The sequence below is a fragment of the Chelonoidis abingdonii genome, chromosome 9 (assembly GCF_003597395.2).
Source record: "Chelonoidis abingdonii isolate Lonesome George chromosome 9, CheloAbing_2.0, whole genome shotgun sequence".
NCBI lineage: Eukaryota > Metazoa > Chordata > Testudines > Testudinidae > Chelonoidis > Chelonoidis abingdonii.
The window spans coordinates 46,322,802-46,340,406 of NC_133777.1; the positions used below are offsets into that span (position 1 = coordinate 46,322,802).

The window sequence follows — 17,605 nt, forward strand, 5'->3', positions numbered from 1 at the left end:
ATCCTTTATTGTTCGTTTAAAGGCTTTAAAAATCAAAGGGGCTGTGCTGCTCTCTCTTTCCCCTTTGCTGTTTCGCTGTGCAGTTAGGCTGGTCAGTTTCATTTTTCTGCTGCTTTCTCAGGGATTCTGACAATCCTTTTGGGTTTCTCACAGTGCAGGAAGGAGGTTTTCCTTTTCACCCTATGGAGCAGCTCCACAGAGATCCTCTCACAGATCCGTCTGTCGTACCAACACCGCAATCTTCCTGTTACTTAGCTCTCAACTACTTAAACAAAAAGACTACTTTCATAGACCCTACAATTACTGCATCTATTCTTGGCAGCTGTCACATAAATCCTTGCTCCTGCAACTGGCTCTGCTCAGGAGGATCCCAGTGTGGAGCCTCATTGAAGTTAATGGGGCTTCTGCGTAGACACACAGCCAATCCACTTAAAATAAGTTGCAGGATTGGGGCCTGAATATATGCATGCACAGGAAGCTAGATGTGAGCTAAACTGGATTGCCATGTGTGTGTCCCCTTCCAATCCTGCCATGGGGCACAAAGGAGTCAGGTAGGCTGTGTTGGGTGGGAGAAAGTGGGAACCAACCAGCCTCAGAGTGATACTACTGTTCTCACATCTAGTTCCCTGCACACATGCACTACTCTGATAGCAGCATGGTGCAGCCACTATCCTGGGAGGATGTCAGAAAACCCCCTCCCCGCTTGTATTACCTTAAAAAAAAAAAAAAAAATCCTTCAATCCTGTTTTCCCTGGAAAAGAACAAACCAATAATTGCATTGTAACCACCTTCTTCAGAACTCACGTGATTGAATGACATGTTGGGTCTAAGACTATGTCACTCTGCTGCTTCAGGAGTGGAATTTCTGTCTGGACTATAAATTTCCTCTTGATGCTTTAAGTCATAATGTGACTATTGCTGCTCAGTTAGTGTCTTTAAAATCTGTACAAGTAGATAACTGAGCCATGGTATTGCTATATGTAGTTCATGTGAGTTCACTTAGGGACAGATCCTCAGGTGGTGTAGATTGTCATAGCTTTGTCCAGTGCTAATATGCTGTAACCTTTGCTTGCAAAGGTATTTGTAAAGCATTGAATTAAGGCTCCTATATTTAAATAAAAAGAACAAAAGGGAAACATTGTTATTAAGAGGATGGTGATGAATTGTTCTCCACATCCACTCAGGGTAGTACAAGAAGTAATGGGCTTAATTTGAAGCAAGGGAGATTTAGGATGGACATCAGGAAAATAATGCTAATTCTAAGGATAGTTAATCTCTGGAGCAGGTTACCTAGAGAGGTTGTGGAATCCCCATCATTGGAGGTTTTTTAAGAACACCTTGGACAAAGACCTGTCAGGGATGGTCTTCTAGATTTACTTGATCCTATCTCAGCGCAGGAGGCTGGGCTAGAGGTCCCTTCCAGCCATATGGTGTGATTTGTGGGAACAAAGAAAATCTCCATGGCTTGGCACCTGTGGTGGTGAAAATATACAAGGCAGATACAGGTGTCCTGCTGCCAATGGTGACCACATGCCACGCTGGGCACCCAAGTTGATTGTCAGGCTAATAAGAAACAGGACTGTTAGTTTTCTAAAACACTGTTTTTTTTTTAAACTGAATGTTTCTGCAATGGTGAACCACTCTGAAAAAAACAAGCGTGACAAAGTTTTAGCCTTTGTCTGGAGATTGGGAGACAGATCCTCGTACCTTGGAGTGAATGGCTTTATTGCATGTCATTTTTACAGCAGGCTTTTCGGGGACACCTGCCCCCTGGTGTTTCTCTCCTGCTTCCAGACCCCTCAGCAAATCCCACATGATGAAGCTGTCAGACAAGAATTCAGACCTGTGAAAGTTGGGGACTCCTTTGGACCCACATAAGTACCAGCCTTAGAGGAACAAAGTGATGTGAATTGATTTTTAATTGACATTTATTTAAATGAGGAAGTGATGTGAAGTCGCTATTGTTTTTCCCCTTGAGGGATACAATGAGCTCTGTGTGTGAGATTCCATTTTTACTCCCCAGGTGCTGCAGATTAATCAGCAGGACTGTGTGCAGCACCTGTGTGTACAACTATTTTTTTTTTCTACCCCTAAAGATATCTTTAGCACTTTAACTTCAGGTTACTTGTATGCGTATTAGCTAATCCTCACAAACCCCTGGTGAAGTAGGACAGAAGATATAGAATCCTTCCTGTTTTACATTTGGGAGGAAACTGAAGGATGGAGAAGTTAAGTAACCTGTCTGAGGCCTTGTGGCAATTCAGTATCAGAGGCAGGACTAGACTGAAAGCTGGGCGCTCTGAAATCTCTTTGCTCAGCCATCTACCTCACTCTTTTGGATTCTTTCAGCTCCATGTTTAGGACTTTGATTTTGATTTATGCGTTGGGCCTATCTGCAAATCTCCAGGCAGAACAGAAGGCCTGTGATAATGCTGGGACAGTTAAAGGAGGTATCATAAATATCTGTTTCTTAGGTGTTTGTAATTTGTTATAAAAAATATACTCCAGACTAAAACTTGACTCAAGAACTCCGGAAGCTAATGACCTGTCTCTGTCCATCCTGAGCCCCTCTCCACCAACTTGACTCCCATGACAGCAGTCCCTGTGGAATACTTCATGTTAGACTATGGAGGTGCGGGGAGTGGATCTTTGAGACTTGGGCCTTCATGAAATAGGGTTGATTTCATCCCTTTTCTCCCTTTCTGAGGCCTTTTCCTGCCTGGTGGGTAGTAGCTCTATCCCTGCAGTCACAATCTCTGGTCTCACTCCATGCTGGTAATGTGAGACACCCTTTATCCGCCCCTTCTGCTTCCAGCATGGCAGCTCCTTTGTCCTGATTTCTCTGAGAGAGCAGGTCGAACTGTTGCTAGACAGCTGACTGAGATGCCCTGGCTCTTTAGAACCTGGGTGGAATGTGTGGGTGTCTCAATCCATTTCCTAGACAACAGGTCTCTGTACTGTAAAAGCGCCTCTAAACTTTCCCCCCTTGATGACTATCTGACTGGATGAGCCGTGGAGAACAAACTGCCCGTGGATGTTCCTGGTGGAGTTTGTTGATGTGTATGAGTGGAGACAGAGCGTGGAGTGCTTGTACTGCTGCTGACCATGCCCTATCATACCTGCTCTATACAGAGCAGAGCTTTGCCTACTGGGCTGTCAGTTGAGCATCTTTCACTCTTACGACAAAATAAAAGCAAGCCCTGGAGGGATTGTCTCCTGTGTGTGTTTGTCATTGGTGTCTGTACATACTACGTGGTTTCCCCACAGACCTCCTTAGAGAGTCTGCTGAGGCTGTAGTGTCTTGTGCATGTTAACTTTTCATGGGAAAATGCTTAATCATGAAAGGCTCAACATCAGTTCAGAAGTGTATGTACCTGTCTTTTTCAGGTGGTGGACCTGCTGGTTTAAAGTGGAGCTTCGCATCCCCAGAGAATGAGTGGGGAAGGAAGTGCATCTCCTGTGGGAAAGCAATGGGGAAGGGATGGTGTGGAGGAATGCGCAGCCGGTTCAGGTAAGAGGAAGTGCGTGTGCCAATGCTAGATCTTTATTAGAAGTACGTCATAGGCAGTGCTGCAATCAATGCTGTTTCCATGAAGTCCTCTGCCTCAGCCCTTTATAATGGGGGTGTAGGAATTCCCGGACATTTGTTACATGGTTTGAATCAGATTGGATTTTAATTTCCTCTAATTATACAGCGCTTCCCTGTTTTGTGAGGTTTTTAATGCAATATTCCTGACCACTGGTCTGTGGCATGGAATACCCGTGGGATTGGTGTTAACACTGGGGTTGCAGCAGCTCTAGAGGAGAAGCCGACCCTTTCTATGATGTTTTTAGTGTCTGTTTGATGGGGCATGGAGACATGTCCTAGGGAGTTTGAGCAAAATCTTCATTCAGCGAGTTGCTGCAAATGGTCTGTTTGTCTATGGAACTAGTACAAAGTGAGCACAGTCTCAGTAAGCACAACTCCATGGTAATCTGCCACGTGTCAGAAGGGGCCCCTCTGCTGATATGTATCAACAAGCCATGGGTTAGTGATTCTGTACTGATACAGAATGGCAGCCATTCCCATTGAGCATGTGTTAACGTTTTTGACGCGAGTGTTGTCATGGAGCAATTTTAATGTCCCTCCTCCCTGTCGTGACACACAGGGTTTGATTAAAGAAGGGGAGAAGACCAGCTATATCCTGACAGACAGCCTCAGGGATGCAGAGCCTCACAGGTGAGCACTGATGCTTCCTGAAATTCAGGGAAACCCGCACCCTGCACTGGTTGGAGGGGCTATCAGATATTCTTGGCACAGCCACACCACACACGGTAAGTGCCCAGGCCTCTCTGTTCAGAGCTGTGAGGACCAGTGATGCACCATTGTCACCTATTGACTGCTCAGCTCATGAGGTAGCATCAGGCTGGATTACAATGACAAGGTTTATTGACTGCCGTGCTTCAGGGTGTGAGTTGCTCACTAGATAGGATCAGGAAGAAATTTGTCCCACGTGGGGTAGTGTTGCACAGTTAGGTAGGTGTTGTATGTCAGTATCTGAAGCACTGGCCACCATAAGAGACAGGATACCAGACTAGACGGGCCACTGGTCTGGCCTGGTCTGACCATTCCTGTGCTTTTGGCAGATCTTGTTTCCCAGTCTCTACACAGAGAACACAGTGAGGTGCTCATTGATCTCTAGTGACTTCTGTTTCCATTTTTCTCATTTCTACAGTCTGACTGTCTATGTGGAAGTTGCCTGCGATGGTCTCTTTGGAAGGCAGCCTGATTGCACCTCCTGACCCTGACAAGAAGTTCACCCTGCACAAGGCAGAGCTTGTGGTCTTCAGCAGGGGTGTCCATGAGCTGCTGGTAGATTTTGAGATACTAATGGACATGGCCAAGGTAAATACTTTAGTCCTCTGTCTCTTTTATTCTCCAGCTCCTCTACCTCCCTCCCTCCTCCTTTTTTCATGACTTTCCTTTGGTTTAACCTCCTTCCCCCAGCTCTCCAGCCTCTACCAAAAAGACCTGGAGGAGTAAGTATTTGCCATTGTGGCTGGTGTATAACTGGAAGTGTCTCCTTTGTCTCATCATGCCAGCTAACATCTGCAGCCTCTGAGTTCCAAAAAAGTGAAATGCGCACACTGGAGGAAGGAAACACCATCTTTGCATCTGTATTGCCTCAGGCTACACATGTGATTGGTAGAGAGGTGGGAAGTTGGTAGGACACAGCTAATGGGCTGTCCACATGTGCAGCAGTTCAGCGTGCTATCCATCAGATACACTCAGCCTGTCCAATATAAGAGTTGGTGAGCTAAGCATCTGTCTCTTCTCACTCTTGCCCTTCCTCAGTTCCTCGGGGAGGAAAACCAGCAGAGCTTTCAGACGCTCTATGTGGCCAATCAGATGGTTAACCTGCTTGATGTCACAGACTCCTCTACCTTCCCTGTGGTGCGTCACCTCGCCTCTTCCATCTTCAGGCAGAAGAATGGCGAGAGCCAGCACACCGTCCATGCTATGGGCCACTGCCACATCGATTCTGGTAAGAATGGGTCCAAGGGATGCGTGCTTACTGAAAGGCCTGTGGTTAGTAGGGTTGGCCAGTGACTTTGGGTGCTGCCAGAGGGGAGCAGTTCTCAGGCGAGCAGGCACTGAGTGTTCTGTGGAAGTGATGTTCTGAGCCTCTAGGGAAAGGGACAAGGACATCCCAGCTATCAGCTGCAAAATATAGGTAGACGTATCAGCTTGGCTGGAGATGGTAACTTACCACAGGGCTGGAAAGCATCCTTTACAAAGGGGCATGTCAAATCTTTCATGCCTATTCCTTAGTTCCTTTGCCAGGCGCCTAGATTTCAAATTCCCGGTGGGGTTTTCCCTAGTCATGCTATTGTGAGAAGAGGAAGTGAGGTATCCGGGACAGGCAGCAGCCCCGTGAGCTGAGGACTCTTCAGGACTTACAGCCATGCTTCAATCCATTGACGTTTTAATAGTGTGATTCCTCCTCCCCGCCCCCGTGTCTTCACACCTCGCAATGGTTGATTCGTTTAAAGGCAGCACAGCTTGGATCCCAGATGAGTAGAGCCCTACTGAATTCACAGTCCGTTTTTGTGAATTTCATGGCCATAGCATTTTAAAAATCTTGATTGTCACGATTTCAGATATTTAAATCGTAAATTTCCGCTGCTGTCTGTCCACTCAGCTCTGAAGGCAGTGCCACCAGCAGCAGCAGGTAGAAGTAAGGGTGGCGATACCACACTATGTCATCCTTACTTCTGTGTTGCTGCTGGCAGCGACTCTGCATTCAGACCTTGGTGCCTGGCAAGCAGCTGCCACGCTCCAGCCACCCAGCTCTGAAGGCAGCATAGAAGTAAGGGTAGCAATACTGCAACCCCTATACGATAGGCTTGAGACCCTCCTTTGGGTTGGGACCCCCCATTTGAGAAATGCTATGTACTTGTATATACTTTTACCCTATAGTATAAAAGAATATAGTACAGGGTGAAAGTACACAAAATATCAGATTTTACGGGGGAAGACCAGATTTCATGGTCTGTGACACGTTTTTCACAGCTGTGATGAGGCTCAGTTGTGTCTTTCCAGCCAGGGGAAGGCAGCACAGAATGGGCATTGGCAGGCGGCCAGCTGTATATGTATATAAAATAATGACTGCTTAAAATGGAAAGGCCATGTGATCACAATGAGCTCAGCCTGCTTCTGTCCCTGCAATCTGGCTGTGGCCATACAAGGAGTTTATCTGCAAGTGTGCTCGCAGCTGGGTGACTGTTGTACGCCTGATGGAGAAGAACCCGGAGTTCACGTTTGTCTGCTCGCATGTGAGTTGTCATCTTCCGCTCCCAGGTGGGCAGCAAAACTCTTAGAGCGAAGACCGGAGGAAGGTTAGTGCATGTTCTAAGGAGCATTGTAAGTGGCTGGAGGGGCTGCTGTGCAAGGGACTTCTCTATCCCTGGTCTCCAAGTTGCTTCTCCCATGCTCCCAACCCCAGATGCCAGGTGTAGATTTCAGCCCAAGCCTCCTGCCTGGTAGCAGAGAGCTGTCCTGCCAGGTCTGGGACCACTCCTTATTGCACTGAGCTCCAATGCCTAGTAAAAATTCAGGTTTGCAGTTGCTGTGAGTCAGAAGCTTTAAACAAATTGGATAATCTCTAAAATATTCTCCGGGTTCTTTATGGCTCTGTCTTCTTTGCAGGCCCAGCAGTCTGAGTGAGTGAGGAACTGGTGTCCTGGGTTGTATGCTCAGATTGAGGACTACGCCAAAGAGGGATGGTTCATACCTGTTGGTGGCACCTATGTAGAAATGGTAAGGTCAGAGCAGCCCTTCTGCATCGCCCTCTGAGTCTTCTCTCTAACAGATCAGTTCCTGAGTCTCAGATGCCTTCTCTTAACATCTTCTTCTGCTCAGCCCCTCAAGGGGAATCATGAGAGGGGTTTTGGAACCCAGCCCCTAGCCTGGGGAGCCCTCCCCTCTGGAAACGTAACCCTAACCCTACCATTTGGAATACTAATGGTACCTGAAGACCACTACCCTTTAGAACCATTATCCTAGCTCAGGGACCCCTACCCTTTGGAAACCTAAATGTATCCTGGAGAGCCCTATACTCTGAAACCCTAACCTTTGCCAGGGGAGTCCTATTCATTGGAAACCTAAATATAGTGTGGGGAGTCCTGTCTGTTGGAACCCTAATGCTACCTTGAGGATCCCAACCCTAGCTTGGGGAGTCACACCATCTTGAATCCTAATGCTTGCTTGGGCAGCCCTGTTAGCCCAGGTTTTCAGAACCCACAGCACTACAGTGGTAACTTCACTGTTTCTCTCCAGACAGTGTCAGGAATAAATCAGTGGGGACTCAACTCTTCTATCTGATAAATGATTGGCATGAACAAGAGTGCTTTAGCTAAAACTACTTTTTTATTAGGTCTGAAGTGCACACACACATCGATGCTTCAGCAGTAGGGCTAGAGCATTCAAAACATTCATATTTACCCAAAATCTGAAATGGTTTTGAGTGATCACCAGCCAGCCTTCTGGGGGCCCTTCTGTCCAGTCGATGGGGAGTTTAGATGTCGGCTCCTTGCCTGAAGAAAAGTTTCCTCTGGCTAGCTAGAAAGTATGCTTTCTAACTAAACTCTTTATAGATAGACAAAGCACATAACTCATAATAGCCTCTAGTAGGCAAACAGTTTCCCTAGCAACAGCCAATAATAATTCATTCTTCTCCATATAAGCAAAGCAGCTTCCGCAAAAAAAACCTGACAAACACAGACAACCAGAATCGGGATCAGTTTCCTGTGTTTCCCTCCCTCACACATCTTCTCATGAATCTGGCCTTTCTCTTTCTGTCCCAGCTGGTGAAACTGCAGCTTGCAGATTTTTTTGTTCTGTCTGCCTAAGCAAGGCCAGATTATTCCTATCTGGTGTCCTCGCTTCCAGTTTCGGGGGGCCTAAGTGCACAAAATGGCTGCGAGCTATGTCACATCCAGTTCTCTTACAACAGGCCTACGCTGGGAACCCTAACCCTTGCTTGGGGAGTCTTGTCCATTGAAACTCTAACCCTAGCTAGAACCCTAACTTGGCGAGCCTTACCTGTTGGAATCCTAACCAGGGAAGGCCTACCCTCTAGAACTCAAAATTGAGGAGCCCTACCCATTGGAACCCTAACCTAAAGTTGCAGAGTCCTACCCTGTGGAACCTTAACCCTAATCCTGGCAGTCCTACCTTCTGGAACCCTAACCCCAGCTTGTGCCACCTGACCCTCTGGAACCCCACCCCTAGTTTGGGCTGGCCCCATCTGATGGAATCTTAATCTGAGTTTGGGGAGCCCTACTTCTGGAACCCTAACCCTGGCAGTCCTACATTCTGCAACCCTAATCCTAGTTTGGGGAGCTCTAACCTCTGGAAACCTAACACTAGCTGGGGTGTCCTATCGACTGGAAATCTAACCTGAACTTGGGGAGCCTTGCCCCCTGGAACCCAACCCTAGCTGCAGGAGTCCTATCCACACGAACCTTAGCCCTAGCTTTGGGAGCCCGACTCTCTGGAACCATAACACTAGCTTGGGGAGTCCTACCAACTGGAATCCTAGCCCTATTCCAGGGAGTCATACCCTCTGTACCCCTAACTGTAGATTAGGCAGCCTTATACCCTGGAACCATGACCCAGTAGCACCCTCTGCTGTATTGTGAACACAGCTCTTCGCTTTCCCCAGACTCTGTTACCCTCCCCCACCCCTCTGGAGTGTAAGTCAAGTGTATACGTGACTGCAGTGTGTCAGCTGCGAGCTGTATGGATTGGGCCTGCCATGGGGTGCATGCTACTGGGGTGGCCACTCTCCTTTCTCTGCTTGCAAGCGGGGCAGGAGATCTGCATAGAATTCCTCAGGGCTGCTATTGTCTCCCAGGACGGGAATCTTCCCAGTGGCGAATCAATGGTGCGTCAGTTCCTGCAGGGACAGCGTTTTTTCCAGCAGCAATTTGGGAAGCTTTGCTCGGAGGTACATATTCCTCCTTGGTGGATCCTCTACGTGTTCCTTCTCTGGGGATGGGGGTGCGGAAGTGATCCATGTGATCCCTTCCAGAGCTGATATTCCCAGTGTCTCTGCTTCATTCTTGGTGGGACATGCTCACTTTGGAGTGATCTATCTAAGGTATGTATGTGGCCCATCACCATGGTATCTGAGTTCTTTCAATCTCTTTTGTATCTATCCTCATGCGCCCCTGTGGGGAAGGACAGTGCTGCTATTATCACTGTATAAATGGGGAAACTGAGGCACAGACCAGCCCAATGATTCGTCCAAGGTCACACATGAAATCTGTGGCAGAGCAGGGACATTATTCAGTGTCTCTCTCAAGTCCTAAACTAGTGCCTGAACGGCTGGATATATTAGTGCAGCGTACCTCTTCCTACCCCCTAGTACATAGGCCTTGGCCAGTTCATATAGTACCCACTACCTAGCAATATTTCCTCCAGGCTGAGGGGCCCTGTGGAGGGCATTAGGGCCACAGTGATACATGGCTGACTATATGGGGTATCCAGAATTTGAGCCTGTTCCCATCTGTGCCCTAGAGATGTGAGGGGAGATAGGTGCACTTGGCTATATTGTCCGAGAGACATCTGAGCAGGTGATGGGATTGTGTTGCTCGCTCGCTCCCACGTTCCGTTCTCTGCTCCCAGTTCTGGTTGCCAAACACCTTTGGATACTCGGCCCAGCTGCCCCAGTTGATGCGTGGCTGTGGAATACGATGGTTCCTCACTCAGAAACTCAGCTGGAGCCTGGTGAACACCTTCTCGGGAGGCATGCACGTGTGTATGGGAATCTGCCCAGTGGGCTCGCTCCTGTCATAACTATAAGGGGAAGGGTAACAGCCCTCCTGTGTACAATACTATAAAATCCCTCTTGGCCAGAGACACCAAAATCCCTTTATCTGTAAATGGTTAAGCTCAGGTAACCTGGCTAACACCTGACCCAAAGGACCAATAAGGGGACAAGATACTTTCAAATCTTGGTGGCGGAAAGGCTTTTGTTTGTGTGCTCTTCGTTTTGGGGGTTGTTCACTCTTGGGACTAATTGGGACCAGACATGAATCCATGCTCTCCAAATCTTTCTGAACCAGTTTCTCATATTTCAGACTTGTAAGTAACAGCCAGGCAAGACGTGTTAGTTTTATCTTTGTTTTCTCAGCTTGTAAATGTTCCTTTTGCCAGGGGATTTACCTCTGTTTGCTGTAACTTTGAACCTAAGGCTAGAGGGGATTCCTCTGAGCTCTTTGAATCTGATTACCCTGTGAAGTTATTTTCCATCCTGATTTTACAGAGATGATTTTTACCTTTCTTTCTTTAATTAAAACCCTTCCTTTTAAGAACCTGATTGATTTATCCTTGTTTTAAGATCCAAGGGTTTGGATCAGTGTTCACCAGGAACTTGGTGGAAAAGTCTCTGAAGGCTACTCAGGGAAAGGTTATAGTACTTGGGAGGAAAAATATTCTGGGGGGGATGGTAGACAGAGTTTCCCAAATAACTCATAAATAATTTGAGTGGGGGCAGCAAAACCAGATCTAAGCTGGTAGTTAAGCTTAGAGGTTCTCATGCAGGTCTCCACATCTGTACCCTAGAGTTGAGAGTGGGGAAGGAACCTTGACATGCCCTCATTCAGAGAGCTCACCAGAGCTTTATATGAGGCTGACCAGATCAGGTAGTTCATTAGCCACGACCAGAGAAGCTTTGGCTACTGATCGCATCATGGTAAGGTGCTGAAGTATGAAGCCAACAGCTTTGAAAAGTTAATGGTGGGCAGCCAGAAGTTTCCTTTCAGTAGCTCCCTGGACTCGTGCGCCCCTTTCTGGCTGTCCCTGAAGTGTCCCCCTGTGAGGCTGTAATAGACTCCCCCTTGGTGACATTTTGCTCTCTTCCAGCACAGCAACTTTTTTCTGGGAAGGCATTGACAGCTCCCAAGTTCTGACCCATTTCCTGCCTGGCAATTCCTATGACCTAAAAGGTTGAATGGAGGAGGTGAGCGATGTGACACTGTAGGCAGATGGGTATGCTTCTGTCTTTCTGCCCCAGTGTACCCAGCTTGCAAGAGAATGTCACCACCATCTGTGCTGTAAGCAATGGCTATTGGAGGGGAGTGCCACATAGTGAGTAGGTGGGGAAAGGTGATAGGACAAGCAGCTGGGGACTTTAGATGTTTGGAGTAAAGCCCAGATTTGTCTGTCCGTGCAATGTGTCAGAGCCTTGAGTTTCTATAATTAGCTGCATTTTAAAGATAAATTCACTGGGCAGTGGGGAGCTGATGAGTCACTGCAGGAGGACGCTCAACTTCTCCAGATTCTCCTGTCTCCCTGGGCCCTGGTGGATGTAGCCAAGGAGGCAGAGCTGAAAAGAGAATGAACATGGTGAGAAGACAACAAGCTGGTGCCTGATCTTTACGCCTGCAGGGCTCTCCTTGGCTTGACTGTGTGAGGGCCTGACACTACGTGTCATGTGTATACATAATCTCTTGATGCTGAAAAGCATGAACAACAAAGACAAAGGCCTTGTGGACCACAGCGCCACTCTCTTTGGGTTTGGAGACAGAGGAGGTGGCCGAACCCAGAAGATGCCGGACAGGCCGAAGAGAATGAGTGATACAGATGGGCTACTCACGTCTGGGGTGGCTCTGCTTTCTCTCCTCATATGTCTTTCAGAACTCAGTGCCGACTGCTGACTCTCTTGAGAGATTTTTGCTAACCCCTTTGGTCCTAGCATTCTGGAGAGTAGGGCTGGAGGGAGTTGATGATTCATGGCTGGGGCTGTTGCTTTCCCACTTGCAATGCATTGACTCATGCTAGGAAAGGAACCAGAGGGCACCTCGTTCCCTCTGCAGTGGGCAGCAGCTGCAAAGCCTGTCTTGTTATTATCTGCATTTCTCCCCCATAGGGTTCAGATGTCCACACCTGACCGGTTTTTCTCTATGCTGGAGAAAGAGAAGACCCAGCTGTTAACCTGGACAGGAGAACTGTTCCTGGAGCTACACAATGGCACTTATACCACCCAGGCCCAGGTTACCACTTGCCCAGGATGGGAGGGGAGATAAGGCAGTGGGTGGAAACTATCTAGATCAATGTTAACTCTGACCAGTAAGGAAGACTTCCACTCTGAATCCATCTCCTTGGTGTGCCATCATTGGTGCAATGGTGCAGAGAGGCTGCCACCCAAACCCTGTTGTTTCCAAAACTGACACGACAGCATTGGGTGCTGCTATTGATTAACAGAGCATTGTGGGAAGTACTGTCTTTCAGACCAGTTAGCTAATTTCTGAGCGACTGTAATCTCTGCTGTTACAGTGGGGGGGGGGGGAGGGCTCTGGAGAAGGTACCCTCAGGGAAAAGAGAATCTCATTTTTATTTGTGAATACATAATAGAATATTAGGGTTGGAAGGAACCTCAGGAGGTCATCTAGTCCAACCGCCTGCTCAAAGCAGGACTGATCCCCAGACAGACTTTTACCCCAGTTCCCTGAATGGCCCCCTCAAGGACTGAGCTCACAGCCCTGGGTTTCGTAGGCCAATGCTCAAACAGTTGAGCTATCCCTCTCACCCCCCATAATACATACTGTCTACATCCCAATGCCTGATAAGTTTTGCTACAGATGGCAAAAATCTCCTCTGATATAGCTCTTCCCATTTTCACCTACTTTGGGATCAGATAAAGAAAGGGAATCGGGAGTGCAAGTGGATACTCCATGATGCTGAAGTACTGAATAGTTTTACTCTGACCCAGAAAAATACTCTCCAGTATCCTTCCATCAAACTGCAGCATCTCTGGAGGTAAAGTAGTTTGTCCGAGTGCCACCACTGATTGGATAAAGCTGCAGTGATAATTGGAGCCCTGTGTCGATACAGAAATTTGGATCTGCATCCGTACTAATTAACTGGTTTCTGACCTGCAATCCCCATTCCCCCTTTTATATGCATCTGCATCAGCACCCTACCTCACTGGTAGAGCTCTGCGCACATAGAAAAATTTGGATCAGCATCCAGTCTGCAATCTGCAAAGATGGTAAACGATGCAACCGCATCCATGGATGCAGATATCCGCGGATATAAAGTGGATAACTTCAGATTTGCAGGGCTCTAGTGTTAAGCACACTCAGGTATATAAAAAACAAGCGGACACAGTGTTTTCATTAGATGAGATAGTAAGAAACAATATATTAGCAGCAAACCAAAAAGTAGCCTCATTCATTTATAGCTTAGACCAAACCCCAGACAGTCTCTGAACAGACTGATTTAGAAGAATTCATTTTATGGACAAGTATGTCAGTTGCCTGCCTATCACAGGCTATTAGATATACCCCTCTGGTCCTCAGGAGGCTGAGACCAGGAGACACTGAGATGCCACCAATGCCCAAGGTTGCTGCCAAAGCAGGGAATTGAAGGAACAAGTATACTTGTTTCTGTGAATGCCCAAACCTGTGCCCAGAGAATCCTCCCAGAAGAAGGCTAGGAGTGCCTGGCTCAGGTGACTGCTAAGAGAGCTCAGGGCTTTCGAGCCGGCTGCACTCTCTTGTCTCCAGTAGCAGCAGAGCAGGGTCTGGCAGAACTCATGTTTTTGATGGATGGAATGAAAGTGGTGACCTGAAGCCAGAAGGCTACAGTTACCATGTGCATGTGGGAACTGCCTGGCTGTTGCAGTCCCCATCAGCCCTCAGCAAGATACAAAGGGCTTTGTCCTGTAGAATGAGGGTGGCATAGTTCATTCATAGTGATTCTAATCCATAGCTTTCTTCTGGTTCTTGCCTCAGTCGCCTGTTCTCAGGCTACTGCTCCTGAATCAGTTCCATGATGTGTTGCCGGGCAGTTGTATCCAGCTGGTTGTGGAGGATGCCATGAGATACTATGCAAGTGAGGAGTGATTTGGACTAAGAAGCTTTTCCTGCCAAGTGGGTTGGGTTCATTGTAACACCCTCTGTCAGGTGTGTTTTGAAAGGTGCTGTTCCTGCATTCTGATCTGTGGTTTGGTTTTGTTACAAGCCCTAGAGGCACTGGGGACTCCATATTAATAGGTGGTGCTCTTGGTGTTGGTAATAACAAATTGGACCCAATTTGTTTTCCTCCCCTGCGCATCCTGCTTCCACTGAGGCTGGTAGGAGGAAGGATGCCCATAGTGCCCTGGGCTGTGGCCTTGCTGCACCCAGCCATTTTGCATTATGCCATTTGTTGATACCCAGAAAAATCAAGCCACAACCATGTGGTTACACAATCAGAGTCTGGCAAGCAGAGGACCCCCCTACCCTCCCTGCGGGTGGAGACTCCGTAGCCCCAGGAGCCCTGTGAGACTGGAAGAGACCATGCATGTGAAAGATTGGTTTGAGCAGTGGGGTTGGGGAGGATTGTTGGGAGGTTGCTAGAAATGGCTGCAGAGATGCATCAATTCCAAGGCTAGATGGAACCGTTGTGATCATCTCACTGACTCGTAGACTTTAAGACCAGAAGAGACCATCATGATCATCTAGTCTGACCTTCACATTTCCGGCCACAGAACCTCACCTATCCCCCTCCTGCAGTAGGTCTCTAACCTCTGTCTGATTTAAAGACTTCAGGTTACAGAGAATCCACCATTTACACTAGTTAAGCAAGTGATCTATGTCCCATGCTGCAGAGAAGGCAAAACCCCTCCAGGCTCTCTGCCAATCTTACCTGGGGGAAAATTCCGTCCTGACCCCAAATGTGGAGATCAGTTAGACCCTAAGCAAGTGGGTGACACCCATCAGAGTTGAGTTTGAATTGTTGATTTGACAGATGTTGGTTACCCCCTTGTGTTCTGTGCCCAATTTCAGCATTGGTCAGACACGTACAGCGGTATGTCAACTCTGATTCTACCTCTCCCGAACTTTGGGAACACCTGGCCCAGGAGCTGGTTTTCCTGCCAAGGTGAGTGAACAAGCAGTGGCTATGAAAAGTGACACACAGGCCAGAAGTACCCATGTCAGCAGAGGAAGAAAGATCTTACTCCGTCACAGTGTTGGCTGTTGCAATCTCTTGTTTGTGTTTAATACTTTACCACTTTAGAAGACATTAACCTGGGAGTAGCGTATAGAGACACAGTGCTGCTGTTTATTCCAAGAGCCCACCTTGGGCTCGTGCTCTCCAGTAACTGAGAGAGGGCATAGGCCACAGGCAGCAGGGAGGTCAGAGGTTTGGGAAGTCACTAGCCCCCCCCTTTTGGGGGGGGAGGGAATCATACCTTTACTTACAGAAGCCCTCTAGCTGAGTGCAGAAGGTGCTGAGTCGGTGCTTTTCACTAGCAGGGAATTGGTTGCAAAATAGCTGTGAAAGGTCCCCACTCTCTGTAAACAGCTGAGATCAGTGGGTTGGCTTATGGTAAGCACACGAGCCTAAACGACTTTAATTTGTGATCATTCCACTCTGAGCAATACTTTGGGTTCTGAAGGGCTAGCCTGGAGTCACCAGATACGTCCAGCCTAGCGGGCAGAGGATAAGCACTAATCCCAGCAGGGATTCTCTGGTTTACAGGAACCTGAGGCGGATACGTAAATGCCAATGTGGTTGGGAGCAGCAGGAGAAGGAAGGGAAGGAGGGAAACAGTAAGAAGTCCATGGAGAATGTGGAGAGCTTGGACAAGCTGGAGTGTAAATTCAAACTGAACTCCAATAAGATGGTGTACGTGATCAAATCGGAGGATTACATGTACAGAAGGACCGCTCTGCTGAGTGCTCAGCAGGTAGGAGTGGAGTGAAAGGAATGGGATGAGCAGCTGGTGTTTCCCTGAACCTCTTGCTCCCAAAGGGCGTCTGGGGAGAGTCAGATAACGTTTCTGGGGTGGGAGGGGAGTTATTCTCCTGTAACATTTAACACTCTTCCTATTGCTTTGAGGATGGGACACAAAATGGTTTAGTTCACTGGGCTCTGTAAACTTCCTCTGAATGCTCCTGAGATGTAACACTTCCTTTCCTCCCTCCCATTTCCCAAACTCTCCTGTGAGCGTAGGAAGCTGTTAGCATCCTTTTACTCATTGGTTTCTTGCCTAGGGGCACCTCATATTGGTTGCTAACCCCCTTGTCAGGGTGGACCTAAAGAGGGTGATAGCAAAAGAATTGAAAAGCTGACACATGCTCTGAGATTGCCTTCTAAGCTCATCTCATCAAGGAGCTGTGCCTTGTGCCTGCAGTCACTGAGAGTGGGAGTCTAGGGTTGCTCCCGGGCAGCGGAGCACTGCAAACGAATATACCAGCTGTTTGAAAGCGCTGGGTCTGTGGCTAGGATAGCTGCAGTGATGTCATAATTACAGAAAGGTCCAGGGTGGATCAAAATTGGAAGACTTTTTTTTTTTAAATTAAATAAAATTCCTTTTAAAATTTTTTTGTTACTTACAAGTTTTTCTTTTTAAAAATGAGCCAGTTTAAAATGAAATCAGAATGTAATAAAAAAAAATATGTTGAGGCCTAAACTTAGAAGATTATAGTAAGACATTTAAATAACAAATAAATATGCTGAATCCATGACCCTCTCTTAAAAACAAAAAAACCCACTTTGAATTATAGGCTTCTTTTATTATATAAAATATACAGGATATACACTGTGGCAGAGCTAACATTATAGTTCAGAGTTCAAATTCAAAAATCATCAAGTCTGAGCACTTGATTTCACAGACTTAATTTTCATTAACACTAGGCTTTTGGGGATATTCAGTTGGAGAATAAGGATGACTGTGCCTGCTTGTTCAGACACTGCCTCCAATTTACTGAGGCTTTCCCTTGGTCAGTCGGCAAGGTCAGTGTTTGTATTGCCAGTTCCCCAGCAGAGCTAAACATCCCAAATCTGTTGGCCTAGGGAAGTGGATTTGTTTTCGCTTTAAGTGTTTTGTGATCCTGAATGTTGGTGGCTGTAGCCTTTTATTTTTTGTCTCTCCCATTTCTGTAGTCCCATGAAAGAGTGAGCAAGCGACTGCACCATTGGGTCCAAGCCTGGGTGGGCAAATGGACCAAGGAGCATGTGAGCCGTGAAATAGCAGCTGACACAAACAAGTGGTAATGGGAGAAGGGTTGGAGGGTTTGGTGTCCTATTCCACTACCTGTGATACAGAGACCCTGCACTCTGTGAGCA

General features: G+C 47.4%; 2 protein-coding genes and 1 long non-coding RNA gene across 3 annotated transcripts in view; all 3 read left to right on the forward strand.

Annotated features, from left to right (window-relative positions):
* The window catches only part of LOC142047319 (uncharacterized), a 117,350-nt gene that overhangs the window by 213 nt on the left and 99,532 nt on the right, over positions 1-17,605 (forward strand). The gene's annotated exons all lie outside the window — the stretch shown is intronic.
* LOC116822605 (alpha-mannosidase 2C1-like) overlaps positions 4,745-17,605 on the forward strand; it is a 101,437-nt gene continuing 88,576 nt past the window's right edge. The window contains exons 1-4 of the mRNA XM_075069060.1: positions 4,745-4,885; positions 5,336-5,525; positions 6,686-6,816; positions 9,399-9,491. Coding sequence (XP_074925161.1) covers positions 4,745-4,885; positions 5,336-5,525; positions 6,686-6,816; positions 9,399-9,491 — 555 coding nt within the window. The remainder of the gene's footprint in view (positions 4,886-5,335; positions 5,526-6,685; positions 6,817-9,398; positions 9,492-17,605) is intronic.
* Positions 12,424-17,605, forward strand: part of LOC142045769 (alpha-mannosidase 2C1-like) — a 20,745-nt gene continuing 15,563 nt past the window's right edge. The window contains exons 1-3 of the mRNA XM_075069500.1: positions 12,424-12,540; positions 13,185-13,306; positions 14,298-14,383. Of these exons, the coding sequence (XP_074925601.1) occupies positions 12,424-12,540; positions 13,185-13,306; positions 14,298-14,383 (325 nt within the window). The remainder of the gene's footprint in view (positions 12,541-13,184; positions 13,307-14,297; positions 14,384-17,605) is intronic.